General features: G+C 36.2%; 2 protein-coding genes across 7 annotated transcripts in view; both read left to right on the top strand.

Annotated features, from left to right (window-relative positions):
- Nucleotides 1-1680, top strand: part of gtf2ird1 (GTF2I repeat domain containing 1) — a 31767-nt gene extending 30087 nt beyond the window's left edge. For all 5 annotated transcript variants that reach the window (XM_051893211.1, XM_051893210.1, XM_051893207.1 and 2 more), the window contains exon 27: nt 526-1680. In XM_051893211.1, coding sequence (XP_051749171.1) covers nt 526-594 — 69 coding nt within the window. In that variant the 3' untranslated portion in view covers nt 595-1680. The remainder of the gene's footprint in view (nt 1-525) is intronic.
- A 1483-nt stretch (nt 1681-3163) lies between these two features.
- The window catches only part of dtx2 (deltex 2, E3 ubiquitin ligase), a 29215-nt gene continuing 16199 nt past the window's right edge, over nt 3164-16179 (top strand). Inside the window, exons 1-3 of one of the 2 annotated variants that reach the window (XM_051893215.1) lie at nt 3164-4128; nt 6030-6618; nt 13378-13436. In XM_051893215.1, coding sequence (XP_051749175.1) covers nt 3816-4128; nt 6030-6618; nt 13378-13436 — 961 coding nt within the window. In that variant the 5' untranslated portion in view covers nt 3164-3815. The remainder of the gene's footprint in view (nt 4129-6029; nt 6619-13377; nt 13437-16179) is intronic. The other variant, XM_051893216.1, reaches the window with a different exon arrangement.

The following is a 16179-nucleotide window of genomic DNA, read 5'->3' as shown; positions in this document are numbered from 1 at the left end:
AGCATAAGAGAATTTTTTTTTTTTTTCCAGAAGTGTTGCAAGTTCTTACATATTTTTTAAAGACTGTTAGAACAAACACATATGAATTTTGCACAATGAGATTGTGAACATGTATTAAAGGGATAGTTCACCCAAAAATGAAAATTCTGTCATCATTTACTCACCCTCAAGTTGTTCTAAGCCTGTATAAGTTTCTTCACTTAAAAAGATATTTTGAAGAATGTTGATGGGCCCCATTGATTTCTATAGTATGAAAATAAATAAATACATAAATAAATACATAAATAAAAAAAAAACTATCGAAGTCAGCAGGGACCTGAAAATGTTTGGTTACCAACATTCTTCAAAATATATTCTGTGTTTAACAGAAGAAAGATTTGGAACAACTTGAGGGTGAGTAAATGATGACAGAATTTTCATTTTTGGGTGAGCTATCCCTTTTAGACAGTTGTCAGTTGTATTGAACTTTCATGTCATTTTCTCTAACTGGACTACTAATAAAATGTCCTTTTTTTCTTTTTTCAGCAATGGCCCATGTACATGGTGGACTATAGCGGAGTGAATGTTCAAGTTCCTGGCAAAGTCAAATACTAATGAACTTTCCAATGCCGTACAGAAGACTTTCACCATTAAGGGACCTTTTTAAACGTTTCTGAATGCTAAATTCAGCTTTCCCCGGAGCTGTGGCCGATCGTGCGGCTTGCGCATGGAGACGCCTGTATGTTCTGGCAGGTGTTAGAGAGTGTGAACCGCTGGATGCAGTTGTTTCTGAATGAAGTGCTAATGATGGAAAAACAGCAGTAAATCAATCTGCCAGTGCTCTATTACTTAGAGGAATAGTACTCACCCTCACGTCAGTCCAAACCTCAATGCTTTTAAACTGCTCTTCAAGTGTTCCACTGAACAAATAACAACATACAGGTTTGGAATGACATGAGGGTAAGTGAATAATGACAGAACTATTCCTTCAAGAGGTTGTTTGTAAAAGGAGTAGCCGTTATTTGCGTATCAGATGAACTATATTGCTTTGCCACCAGGACTTGTGATAGCAGATCCTGGACACAATCATGGTTAAATAACCATTTCATAAAAAGCAGTAAGAATGAGATTTGGGAATTGTTTTTCCCAAATAATGCTAATCACTGTTGGGATACACAGCCTTGTTTGGTGCCGAGAGCTCGTACAGTACGTACATACTGGATACGACTCCTGTAGTTATCTGGGTCTCATGCCTTGCAAATGTTTGTATTGTTATTTATTTATTTATTTAAATAAAAACTTGTATATGCAGGGAATGTAAACTACCACATTCAGTATAGAGCATAAAGTACTGAATGACACGACTAATGATGCTAAATACAACTAGCTACTGTATGTATTCGGAGAGAAACGTCTGCTTCAGGTTTCAGTATGTCAAGTTGGAAAACCCTAACATGATAGCACTAACTTATATTCAATTGAGAGACTTTTTTGTATTATTTTAGCTTTGTAAGTTACTCTTAAGTTCGTTAAAGTAAGGCAAAGTGAGATATTTCACAGAGAAAACATCATGAATGTATTGTTTGTAAAGGAAAGAATGCTATAATGTTATTCTGTAATGACTGTCTCTGGAATCGCCAGTATTTATATGCTGTACCTTAATGCCATTTAGGCCTTTCAAATAAAATGTGTTGCCTTGCCGTTTTTTTTTTTTTTTTGCTCAAGATAATGCAGTGAATGCCTTTCTACGTGTGTGTATTAAGCATGCCTTATTACATAGCAGTTAAAGAATTCTGATGAAACATGACCTGTTTCAGATCGAAAATAGATTAATGATGAAGAAAGATTAAAGTTCCAAGTAATGTACACATTAGAGATCAGGCCATCATTGGCACCATCTGCTGGGCAAAAGGCAACATCACACATTTTCACTGATGTAGAAATTTTACTTCAAATTTGAATCACATTTTCCGCTTTTAATCTCACATTTAATCCTAAATTTCCAGACATTTTTATGTCTACAGTGTCTCATAAGGTATAACTGCATTATGCTCATAGAAAGAGATGAAAGTTAAAGGTGCAATGTGTAAAATTTGGGAGGATCTATTGACAGAAATGCAATATAATAGACATAACTATGTTTTCAGTGGTGTATAAAGACCTCACATAAAGAACTGTTATGTATTTATTACCTTAGAATGAGCCATTTCTATTTACATACACCGCGGGTCCCCCCTCCATGTCAAGTCGTCATTTTGCGCCGGCATGTTTCTACAGTAACCCTAAATGGACAAACTGCTCTACAGAGCGCTTCATCACTGTTATTCTTCTTATAAATCGTTCGTGTTTTTAGAGCAAGCTTGCATCATCACTACATTCAATACGCACAAAGAAGAAGTAGTAGTAGTCGTCGTCGTCTGGCTTATTAGAAGCAGAGACCGTTCTTTGTTAGAAGTAAGAAGAAACCTCATTGCTTGACTGGCTAACGTACTCTCTGCTGTCTCAGACGACGACATCTTTGACTTTTGTCGGCCAGACGGCCACCGTAGCTTCTCTATTTTGCTTCGAAAGGGCCCTCCTTTCACTAAAATTTACACATTGCACCTTTAAAACACCCTCACTGCTGGCTGCTGGCACCTTTGCTAGAGTAGTTTTTACAATTAGCTTGAAGCAATGATTTAAAGTTATTTAGCAGAATTACAGACTGTTTGAAATTCTGTCATCATTTAATTGCCATTTGTTGTTGATGCAAACCGTATAACCTTCTCTTTTCATACTAAAACCTTATTTATTATTATTATTTATTATAAACAACATTAGCCTACTTACTGAAAATCGATTCATTTGAGTCGAATCTTTTCAGCAAATCCAATTCACGAAACACTCGTCTAGTTCTCCAGTTCAGTTCACTAATCCCAATCATCCTGACGCATCCATAGACATATGGAAACATCTGTTGACTACAAACTGGACAGGAAAATTACCAGTGAATGATGACATAATTTTCAGTCTCGGACAAACTAGTATATTATAACTTGCGCATATTTGTACCTTTTAAAAGAAACTGTACAGGGACTTTTATTTTACTGTTTGTCAAGTTACAAAGTTACAACTACTTTCAAAATAAAAGTCCTCGGCCATGGAGACATGAGCTACAAGAGCCAAAATTTGATAACGGCAGCAGTAAGTAAACTTCCTATAAAACCTGGAATTACTAGTAATTTAAAACAACTCGCCACCTTATTTTTTATTTTAAACGTGTAAATTGTTAAGCGAAATGTAAAACAGATTTCCATTGAGGGGTTCTTGGTGTCTGGCTTCACAGTGTGTATCTATGGGAATCCACCACCAGCGACACAAACACACACCGCAGGCAAGGAAGAAACCATAGCGATATAACCCTTGCGTACTTTAAAAAAACCATGTCCATCAGTGTGTTTCTATTAACCACCTGACAACGTTAGTGTGCTGTCTACAAAATAGTAACCGTTATATTATATGATAGTGGCTTATGAGGCCGGTAGCCGTAGAGTAACGCACTGAATGGCGAAGAAAAGAGCGAGACGCGGCTAGTCTGAAGCTGCGACTCCAGCAGCCGAACAAGATGATGCGACGTCAGGGGGTTTATGGTCAAATCTGCGGCTAAATTAATGTGTACTACTGGATAAAACACTGTAGTGGCGATTTTGATCAATCTTTTACAGGATACGACTAGTTAGCTGACTGTAAACCAGGTGAAACTGAAAGGGTGTTGTTGTTAGCTGGGCCAAATCGTCACATTTCTTTACTCCAGCCTATTTTGGTCCGGACAGTTGGGATCTTTTCTAACAGACAAAATGGCAACAGGCTCCAGTTTTCATTCCGGAGGAAGTGGGTCTAGAAACGGACCATCTTTCGCATCACCATCTTCCTCCTCTGGAGTGCCAGGACAGGCTCAGCCGATGGCGGTGGTTTGGGAATGGCAGGATGATCTGGGCTACTGGAGGCCCTATACTGGACAGGTGAGCAGCTACATCGAGCAGTGTCTCCAGCATCAGAGAGGAGCAGCGACCGCCAGCAACAGCAGCATCTGTCTGGCACAGGCAGACCCCAGCCTGTCTGCGTACATCATCGACATCCCCAACCTCAAACAGTTCAGACAAGACACCGGTGAGTGTGACCTCAGACGTCTCGCTAAACTACTTTATGAAGTACAAAAAGTACTCTGGTGGTGCCATGGTACTTTAACAGTACTGAATATGAGTCGTTACCATATTTATATAGCATCTACATAGAACCTCAGTCAACTATGGTGTTATTATGGTACATATCCAAAAAAATATGGTAGTACCATGGCACTTTTTGGGACTTTTTTGTTATAACTGCATTAACTGAATGATATTTCATTAAATAACATGATTATAGCATGGGGCTTGTAATTAAACTTTGATTCATGTTGTGAAATGTCATGAACTTGGTAAAACTCCCAAATAAACTTCTTGACTGCTTCAAAACTATTCATGATTGAAAGAAGTTGTGATATTTATAAAAAAAAAAAAAAAAAGATCTAAAATAAGTTAAAACAGTAAAATTGTGAAATATTATTACAAAATAAATTTCTACTTGAATATATTTTAAAATGTAATTTATTTCTGTGATTGTAAAGCTGAATTTGATTCAGCCATTACTCCATTCTTCGGTGTCACATGATCTTTCAAACATTTCTTATTATCATTGTCGAAAAACATTGTGCTGCTTAATATATTTTGTGGAAACTGTGATCCATTTTATTCAGGACTATTTGTTGAATAGAAAGTTCAAAAGAAGCATTTATTTGAAAAAAAAAAAAAAAAAACTTTTAAACTTTCTAACATTATAAATGTCTTTACTGTCAGTAGTGATCAATTTTATGCGTTCTTGCTGAATAAAAGTAATAATTTCTTTTAATAAATAGTTTTTCCATTGATGTATGGCTTGTTAGGATAGGACAATATTTAACCGAGATACAACTATTTGAAAATCTGGAATCTGAGGGTGCAAAATAATCAAAATTTTGAGAAAATCACCTTTAAAGTTGTCCAAATGAATTCTTTAGCAATGCATATCCACTCACAAAAATACATTTTTGATAAATTTACGATAGGAAATTTATAGAACATGATCTTTACTTAATGTCCTAATGATTATTGGCATCAAAGAAAAATTTATAATTTTGACCCATACAATGTATTGTTGGCTCTTGCTACAAATATACCCGTGCTACTTAGGACTGGTTTTGTGGTCCAGGGTCACATATGTATATATATATATATATATATATATATATATATATATTATATGCTAATTTTTTGTCTACACTCCTAAGTATTTATGTTATAAGTATGTTATACTTTTAATTTCGGTAACACCACTTGACATTTTTAGGGTCATTATTCAAAATTTTCTCAAACATTTAAAACCAGCAGCAGATTAAGTTTTAAGAACTTATATCTAATTTGCATTTTAGACTAGATTAAAAAAATAGTATTATCTTGGACGTCTTTATTGGTTATTGACCCATAAACTATGCAACGTGATGGTAATACCATCTAGAACAGCCACAGTAGTTTACTGTAAGTAAATGTATTATTAGTTGTCAAGGAAGTGCTTCTAGAATCCTGGCTGAAACTAAGTAACTCAGTTGCTCCAAATGTATGATATTTATGCTTTATTCTTGATAACAGGTTATTAAGCTTGCTGGGTAAAGCTGTGCAGTGCTGCAGTATGACACATTGGATATATAGCGTTTCTGTTAGCTGGAGATTAGGCTTGTTTTGGGGGATGTTTGAATGACTTTCGACACCTGTGGTCTCTATGGAAAAGAACAGGAAAGAGATGACAAAAATCTCAGGAAATAAGCTAACAGATTTTGACAGGATGCACAGCACATATCGTGGACAAATAACAGCTCTTTCTCACATTGGTTTTTAGAAGAGAAACACTTTTTTATGGTTGAGAAATGTGTAAATGTTCTTTGGAATCATAATTATTTTGTTCCAATTACTGTGAAATTTTTGTTTAACCCTCTGTAGGAAAGATGCGTGCTGTGCGGCGATCCCTGTTCCCGCAGTCTTCTGCCCTAGGCAGTGGTGTTCTTTGGGAGTGGGCCAATGATGAAGGAGGGTGGACGGCGTACGAAATCCGAACCTCCATTTTGCTGGAGCACAGCTACCAGGCAGGGCAGGCCACAGCTGACCTGAGCCCACAGGGCTACAACTACATTGTGGACCTCACCGCTTTGGAACAAGTCAACAAGACCTCTAGCTACAGACGGCGCGTCAGGCGGCAAGGCAGCATGCCGTATCCTCTCACCTCTGGGTCGGTTATTCACTCGGGCCCAGCCTGTACCTGTCACCAGTGCGTGAGCAATAGCAGCACCGCTGGACCAATGCTGAGCCGGTCACGGCATTCATTCTCCGCGGGGCAGGCCAACAGGCCCAGTCTCCAGACGCAGCATGGAAGACTTCCTGGAGCCAGCTCCTCTTCAGCCTACTCGCCCTACCCCAGAAGACCTCTGTCGATGGGATCCCTGTTATGGAACAACCCATGGAGCACCCCTACTTCGGTGGCTCATTCTACAGGACCGCCACAGGCTTTTGGTCACCATGCAAATGGCTTAAGGTAAGACTACTAGGCCTAGTTCAAAAGTTAGTCCGTTGGAAGATGAAAATGCAGGTTATCATATTTTTTAAATACTTTTGCAATAATCATCTGATACCTTTAATGTATCATGGTACCACCACGCTATTTATTTATTTTCTAAGGGAAAGAGTCTTATTTTAGCCATATTTTTCAAGGACTTTACACACAAGCATGGAAGTCCTCCCACAGAGAGCAGTTTAAAAATACTCCGCTTTTGGTCATGATAAGGAAATGATGTTTGACCCGCATAGTTTCAAATGACACCAAAGGTCTAATGGTTGTATTTCATCAGCTACTGTGCTCTTCTCCTTCCTGTCATTGTGTCTGTTCTCTTGTGTACTTTGTAGTGGTAAGCTCAGTCATTCTGTGTGACTCCATTTGTGGCATAATTTTGATTAAAAAATAATTTTGGCTTGTTTATTAGTTACACAAAAGCAGCAAAAATTGTGGTAGCCCTTTATTTTACAGTTCTTTCTGTATGCCTTAGTATTAGGGGTGTAACGGTACACAGAAGTCATGGTTCGGTACATACTTCGGTTTTGGGGTCACGTTTCGCTCAATAGGAAAAATGGTCACACTTTAATTTAGGGTCCAATTCTCACTATTAACTAACTATTAACCATGACTTTTACCTCAATAAACCCCTAATTACTGCTTATTAATAGTTAGTAAGGTAGTTGTTAAGCTTAGGTATTGGGTAGGATTAAGGGATGTAGAATATGTTCATGCAGAATAAGGCATTAATATGTGCTTTATAAGTACTCATAAACAGTCAATATACTAGTAATATGCATGCTAATAAGCAACTAGTTAATAGTAAGAATTGGACCCTAAACTAAAGTGTTACCATACAAGGGAACAATTCCCCAATGCTAGGTTTCTTTGATTTTATTTTGAACAGACAGTAGTGCAAGGTGTTTGTTCCACCTAGTGACATTTAGTACCCTAGTTGGTACACTACAGCCTACTATAGTGTATTAAGCACTAAGCAGTAAACAGAATGCACTCTTGCATAGATCTTTTTTTTTTTTTTTTTTTGCTTGGCTGGTAAAAAAAACTAAAGATATTTGGTCACAATCAAAAAAAAAACAAACAAACAAAAAAACTGAAAAGCATCTTGTGTTATAAAAGTACAAAATAAATAGAATAATGAAAAATAAAAACTTGTGTAATAGGAGTGTTACAATTTGCTCCACTTAAACTATATTTAAACATACAAAGCTTAAAGGCATAATATGTAAGATTTTTGGATTAAAATATCCAAAAAACACTAGAACAGTGTTATATATTTTATTGACTTGTGTACTTGCATAATCCCAGATTTCCAAGAATGTTTAAATCCAGAGAAATAAGTAATTTTAACCAGGACACGGACCGTGTCCATTCATCACCTATCAATGACATCATACCTGTGTTACCCTCAGTTTCTGGTTTTATTTTGTAGAAACCATGGAAACACCAAAGACACTTTAAAATATTACATGTTTTATTAGACAAGGGAACAACTGTTTATATACCGAAAACTAATCATCATAGATGCAAACTCCTCACCTTTCAGTGACAACTGAGATCAAAATAGGTCACCTATGGGATTTGCATAGATCCAATGAGAAATTGTTTTTATGAGGGGGAGGGCGGAGGGGGGTACACTCGTGAACTTGCAAGGGTAAATAAAGAACTGGTTGTTTTAGAAAGTACTGTACACTGCTTGTTTTACTCTTTATTTTAAAAACTATGTCTATAAAGGGTAATATTTTATGAATGTGAGGTCTGAGATGTGGGAACGTTGAAAAGAGAGAGGGCAAACAGTTTGCAGTTTTTATTTATTTATTTATTTATTTTTTATTAGTATTGCCGTCTAATCAGCCAATATTGTCTTAAATAGTCTGCATAGCACTTCATATTTTATAACATGAGATTTTGACCAAATGTATTCAATCTTGATTTTGGTAAAATGTTGCAACAGTATGTTATTTTTTACATGAAAAATTACAGTTTTGGACATATAAGGTAATAAAAAAATAAATAAAACACTTAAAGTAACTACAAATGAGCATGTAAAGCAAATATCTTAAAAAAAAAAAAACAATTCAGTGCGGAGCATGCCCCCCTTACCTGTTTGCATCCCTGAATCATTGTTTTAAAGCTCAGCACTTTAGGTCTTATTGTTTGAATCTCGTTTTCTTGATTTTCTGCAAGCATCATGTTTTACCATGCCTCAGAGAAAAATACTGTTTTGTCAAGTGGCTAACACAGCATAATCAGATGCAGCTTTATTTTTAGTAACAATAGTACAGCATTTTTTACACACTACTTTTCAACACACTCTAATGTATCTAATATGATAAGCAGAGCTGCGTTACCCCACATACGCTTGACCGGTAGCGGCGACTGTGGCATAATAAAAGTTCCGTTGCTTTCGAGCCGGGTGTCGTGCTACGCTTTTGTTTTGAATAGGCGACCTCTAGTGGCAAAAAATTACATATTGTGCCTTTAAGCCCAACCCTCCTATACTTAATTTTCTGTGTTCCTCTCCGTTTTGTGCTCAAGCCTTTCAAAGTATTCTCTTTTGTTCATGAGCACAGAAAGACACATTCAGCGTGTGCAAATCTAGTGGACTTTGTTTTCAAGCGCTCGTTTTATTGTTGTGGCAGTTAGCAAACAGCGTTGTATTACCACGCACGCCTCCTTCTGGATTGGAGCGTGTATTGCCCATGGCTGAATGTATTTGTCGCCTGATTGCATGACATCCATACCGTACGGTTCGGTATGAATACATGTACACCCCTACTTAATATGTAATTATTGTGCAATAAATAGGTACTAACCCAGAACCAAACTTAACCTTTACCCATGTTAAAGGGATAAATTACCCTGAAATGAAAATGGAATGACCCTCATGTCATTCCAAACCTGTGACTTTCATAAAAGAAGATATTTTGAGATATGTATAGTGAAAGAATGGAAACCAAAACTGTTTGGTTACCAACATTCTTTAAAATACCCTTTTTTGTGTTCTGGAGAAGAAAAAAAAAAAAGAGAGAGTTGAATTTCGCATGTAAAAAGGGTTAATTTTCTATTGTCAATGGTGTAGCGTTGCATGAAGCCCAGCTCACACAGAAGTCACTTTCAAACCAAGCAGCTTTCTGTTGGTCAAAGCAATGAATTTGAAAATGAGTGAAAATCTGTGTGGGGAACTTTCACCCTCACACGAAACTCCAGATGACGCAGATTTTGATTGGAATGACTGGGTTCCGCCTGCGACGTTTCGCTGAGCAACTGTAAATGTCATCACACCTTAAATGGTGACATAATTTTCATTTTTTGGGTGAACTATCCTATGTAGTACCTTTTTATATTACACAGTAGTACTTTCCTGGGTAAGTACAGTTCATGCACATACAATAAAAAAATAAAGTTCAACCAGAATTGTGTTTGCGGGAATGGAAGTAATACACATTAAAATATGCAAAGTTTGTAAAAGTACAGCAACATAATTAGTAGACCCATAGTAAAACTACAAATTTGTAGCTGAATTAATATACTTTTTTTTTTTTTTTTTTTTTTGAATAATAAATACAATAATAAATTAATAATATTTTAATGTAAGAATTGTATTAGGTGCAATGCAAGTGCATTAACAAAAATATGAGCTTCACATTTCGAGCATGTTTTTCTAATTAAAATGTGGGATTAACAGGAAAACAACTGTGATAGCATGATAATGTCCTCTCTCAGTCTGGAGTCTGGACTGATTTTAATTCAAGAGCAGTAAGTATCATCCTTCCTTTTGTCCCCATACTATAATTGGTTGTTCCTCTGTGTAATGGTGTCATATCCTCCCCTCTGTGTGAATCTACAGGAGTAGAGGTCTGCTTTAGGTCACATGGAGGAGAGCAAGTCTGCACATACTGTGCTGACTGAAAGGGAAAGACCCAGATTTGAGTTATTGTTCTCTTCTGGTAAACTAGGTTGAAAGGGGAACGAAGAAATTTAAGACTCGTCTTTCTCACTCCTTATTCACACAGTCAGCTTACACTAGCATCAATAACTAACCTCAGTTTCATTCTCATTTGGACAAAGTACACCTGTAGATATGATCTGTGTCATAATAGCTCTGAAATCGAAACCAAAATCACCAGCTGAAAAGTGTAACTCAAGTAATAAAAAACCAACAATCTGGACAGAGCTTATATAACTTATTAGTGTGGCTTACAACAGCTTAGATTTGCTCATACTTAAGGTTAGGGGTTTGAAGTTTACATTTTTGTGCTTAATTCATCCTGCACAGTTTACGCTGGCTAATTTTACACAGTGTGAAATGATGAATATTTTCTGGCATTTAGCCTCATCACACCCAACAATGTCATAAGGTTCTCAGATGACTGTTGGAGTGTACTGTGAGCTGTTATTGCTGCGAATTGTAGCATCACTACTGAGATAAAGCTGTAAGTATAGTTCTGTAAGTAGCAGAAACATCTTAAATGAAGTTTAGATGCCCCTGTGTCATATGCATAAAATAGAAAATTGGTACATTGGTCAACCAAAAACTGTTGCTGAAAACATTGTATGATGCTGAATCTATGCAGACTACTGTTATATCAACTAGTAAAACATAAGCAAAAATAGAAAAGAAATTGGTAACACTTTACAATAAGGTTCATTATTTAACATTAGTTAACTACATTAGTTAACATGAACTAATAATGAACTGCACTTATACAGCATTTATTAATCTTTGATAATGTTAATTCTAACATTTACTAATACATTATTAAAATCTTGTTAACATTAGTTAATGCACTGTGAACTAACATGAACAAACAGTGAACATTTTCATTAACTAACTTCCGTATTTTCATTAACTAACGTTAACGAAGATTAGTAAATACTGTAACAAATGTGTTGCTCATGGTTAGTTCATGTTAGTTAATACATTAACTAATGTTTAACTAATGAACCTTTTTGTAAGAAATTACGTTCAGTTGGTTTTATTATGCACTAATTTGTTTTCTAACGCATTATATAGTAAGCTAGTAAGCTAGGCACTTTTTAAAATTAATATAATTCGTATATATCGTATTTAGGATTAAACATTAACTGACAGTTTGTGGAGACACATTTTCGAGGGAGGACCGATTTGTCATGACACCGGTTCTACAAGGGTGCAAAACAGGCCAAACAGATTTTGCAAACGCGCCAGTGCGTATTTATGTTTCCAGTCTGGAGAGCGTGGAGGGAGAACGTGTTGTTGCAGCATTGAGCAATGTAGCCAATCACAGACATATCTGATGATTTCTTGAACACAGTGGCTAATCAGAGGCGTTTAAGTTACACCGCTCAAAACGCTGAAGTTTGTTCAGTGCTGAGTTATGCAAGCTTGCGAATCCTCTCATTATAACAAACAAAGTACAGACACAATATTCATTGTGCAGTATAGACAACTTCATTCATTTTAACGGAAGTTTGTGAGATCGTGATGAACTGAGACGAGTGACAGCTTTTTTTTTATTATTTTTTTTTTAACGATTTTAAAGGGAGTTTGCAAATGTAATATTGCTTTTATACAACAATTCAATAAACATGAAGTTAATATTAAGTGACTTACATTTTAGGAATAGTATTCTCAGATTTTGCTCTATTCCGTCAGCGAAAATAGTTCCAAACAAAATGCGCAAACAAAATGAACCGCTGCGCATCTCCGAGCAAACACAGTTGTTTTGCTTATGAATGAATCTGCGTTTTCAAACGAATCTGGTGAGTCAATGATTCAACGACCCAGTCATAGATATTAAGACGCTTGCTTTGTTCATGAATGAATCAGCCGTTTGAACGAATCGATTGAATGAATGATTCAGTGACAAAGACAGTGACTTGTCGCCCACTAATGGTGGTTTTAGTTTCAATTTTAAAGGATCATTTCAGTTATTTAAATCATTTAATATTTCTTCAAAACATTCTTCAAAATTTTTATTTAAAACTTTCTATTTAAACTTTAATCTCATAACATAGTTATCAATAATTTAAATGCATTGATGCCACTTTTGAGCCTCATTAAACAGTCTGTAAATATACTTAAATGCCACCTTTTTGTTTTTCTGTGCCACCTCTGCAGTGCAAAGATGAATTTTGTTGATACATCATTTGATTGGTAACTTACTCTTCCTGATTCCTGACATAATTTATAAATATAAATTTATGAATTTGAAATAAAAGATGACACATTTTAAGAAAAACTGCCCTTATAAAGGGTATATATATCCCCAGGAAGTCATTTTAAGGAGTCAAATATCGCCTTATCATGGGAAGGTTAATTTCTGTCATTGATCAGAAATTTTTGAATTTTTTGAATTTTTTAAAAATTAGGAGCACAATGTTGAAAACAGTTTTGCTCCTTAAATGGTTTGATAAATAGAAAGTTCAAGTGTATTTACTGTCACTTTTGATCATCAATTAAACAGTTAGTTCACCCAAAAATGAAACCCAAAGGTGAAAGAAAGTCTTACAGGGGTGGAACGACATGAGGGTGAGTAATTAATGACAGTAAGCATCTTGCTTTCATTTTATCTTTACTAGGTCATGTACAACAATCTCAACCAATCAAATTCACTCTCTTTTGTATTACAAAAAGAACATGACATAACTCCTGTAATGGGAGAGAAGGCCATTGTCAAATGCTTTTGTTCTCATGCAATGAAGTCTACATGGATTAAAGTGTGTATATTTCTGTCTTCACAGCATCCCAACCATCCCTCTACACATGAACGGATCCAGTAGTGTGAACTCGGCGCTGGCAGGTACAGCACTCACCCATCACACATTCCACACTAGAGAAAATCCTTACAGTGAGGGTCTCATTGCAGAAAGATGTTTTATGCTGCAGTAGCAGCTGAACTGTTTCTTGGGAGTGTCAGTTTGAACCACTCAAATGTTTCCCAGAGCAGTGATAGTGAAGTTAGCTTTAGCATTCTTCACTGAATGTGTCACAAGTATATTCATGCCACAGATTTGCGCTTCCACCTTGATGTTTTTGTCTTACGTCGACTGCTTGTCACAAATCAGTTTATGACATTAGCAGCTTCTCTGAATCACCAGCTTGTGGGTTTTGAGTTAAAAGCGCTCGCCTTTCAACAAGTTTCAGGCTAATGGCGCGTGTCTGGGGATGTTGAATGTCTGTTGTTCTTGTAGCTGACAGCTGCAGCACCAAGATGAATGAGGCATTCGGGGAACAGAAAGACAGATCTGGAGCGAAGTGACATTTCTAATGTAATTTTCACTAGACTGAAGGTGAGGAGATTTTGGATAGGTTTTGAATAAAGTGATCAATTAAAAAAAAACTATTTAGGCTTAAACTTACAATTTATGAATTTGAGTTGCATATAAAATTTCCATTAATTTGGATTACAACGTTTCAACATAAACTTAATGTGATGCATATTTGTTAGTCATAAATAAAGGGATAGTTCATCCAAAAATGAAAATTATCCCATGATTTACTCACACTTAAGCCATCCGAGTTACATTAAAAAATATCCTTGATCTTCCAAAATTTATAATGGTAGTGAATGGCGCTCCTGATTTTGAAGTCCAAAAAAGTGCATCCATCCATCATAAAAGTAATCCATATGACTCCAGGGGGTTAATAAAGGCTTTCTGAAGAGAAGCGATGGGTATTTTTCTTTCAAAAACCCATATTTAAAACTTTATAAGCTAAAATAACTAGCGTAAGCTTAGACGCCTCTCGTAGTTTAAACAAATAGGGCTGGGCAACAAACTAAAACTCCTCTTCTCTTATATCAAAATCCTCCAACATTTATTTTTTAAAAAGCCTCGTTTTAGACGAAATCGTGACCGGTGTTTTGTTTTACTCTATCCTCTGCGCTTCCACGTTCGTCAATGCGTCGGGTCAGAGGTCTCTCTTTCAGAGTCGATTTGCTTGGGCCATCTGCCGGAAGCTAGTTATTTTAGTTTATAAAGATTTAAATATGGATAATTTTCTTACAAAAACCCACCGCTTCGCTTCAGAAGGCCTTTATTAACCTCCTGGAGCCGTGTGGATACTTTTATGATGGATGGATGCATTTTTTTGGGCTTCAAAATCACGAGCGCCATTCACTACCATTAAAGCATAAAGCTTGGAAGAGCCAGGATATTTTATAATATAACTCCAATTGTGTTCGTCTGAAAGAAGATAGTCATATACACCTAGGATGGCTTGAGGGTGAGTAAATCATGGAATCATTTTTGAGTGAACTATCCATTTAAATGAAACCCGTAAGATTTCTCTAATAGTACTAATAAACTGAATCCGAATACACAGTAACTAGGTTTATATATTTATCATCAATAAATCCAATTTGTTTTAATTTCATATAATTTAACTAATTGAATGTTGCTCGTTCCATATTTTAAACATGGTCATACCTTTTAACTGAATAAATGGAATTGTTTTCACAATGAACAGATTTATGCTGATTCTAAACATAAGTTGAATAAATGCATTTTGAAAGTGTGATTATTTAAATAAAATCAAGTAGATGCAAATAGTTAATAAACTACGCCATGTTTTTTTTGTGCAGAAGTCTTAGGGGCCGTTCACACAGAACGCGTTTTTCTATTCCAATGCGCTACTTTCCCATTGTTTTTCTATGTAAACACGCACTTGACGGACGTGCATGACCGTTACGCTTGCGTCTCGCGTCTTTTGCAGCGCCTCGCACATGAGCACTGTGTTTTTAAGACGCCGTGTCAAGTTAAAAGAATTTCAACTTTTACACGCAGCGCCGCTCATCACTGTCAGTTCCAAAACAGTGGACCAATCAGAAGAACTCGGAGGCGGGGCAAGCGATGCCAGCTTCTGTTTACAGTAGCAAGTTGGCATGACAACTGTTTTATATGACGGCAACATGGCGGAGGAGGCGCTCATTATTATCTTATTTTCTTTTTTTCCATGTCAAAACTTGTATCTGTCAATTCTGCTATTTGCCTATTTCTGTTATTTCCGTTATTGTTGTTATTGCATCACGTCTCAAAGGCGCGTCTCGAGACGCTCGCGTTGTACGCTGCGCTTTTTTTAGACGCAAAGACGTGTTCTGTGTGAACGGTCCCTTAGATTGTCACTTGCTTTATTTGTCTATGACTGACAAATATGCATTATTTTAAGTTTATTAGTTTGTTTGTTAAACCTGTGTATTGAAAATGTATGAATTTTTAAATGCTATTCAAATACATAAATCATGCTAAAAGTATACTTTTCCTGTCCACATTCCGCTCATCTCGTGAACATTTCATATAATGTAATTTTCATCGTCAGCACAATCCAATGATGTTTTGCATGGTTTTTGTGTCTGCACTGACTTGTGCATGGACAACACCATGTGTGCGAAAGATTGAATGCTCAAATAGAATGACTAACTAGGTAGTGCACGTGCTAAACGCGACCATCTATGCTCATGGTCAATGAAGTAAAAAAAAAAAAAAAAGCATTTTAAATGAACAACAAATTATGTCTTTAAGAAGAAATGCAGATGGTGTTCGGTA

The sequence above is a fragment of the Ctenopharyngodon idella genome, chromosome 5, assembly GCF_019924925.1.
Source record: "Ctenopharyngodon idella isolate HZGC_01 chromosome 5, HZGC01, whole genome shotgun sequence".
NCBI classification, from domain to species: domain Eukaryota; kingdom Metazoa; phylum Chordata; class Actinopteri; order Cypriniformes; family Xenocyprididae; genus Ctenopharyngodon; species Ctenopharyngodon idella.
This window is presented reverse-complemented; position numbering and strand designations above follow the sequence as displayed.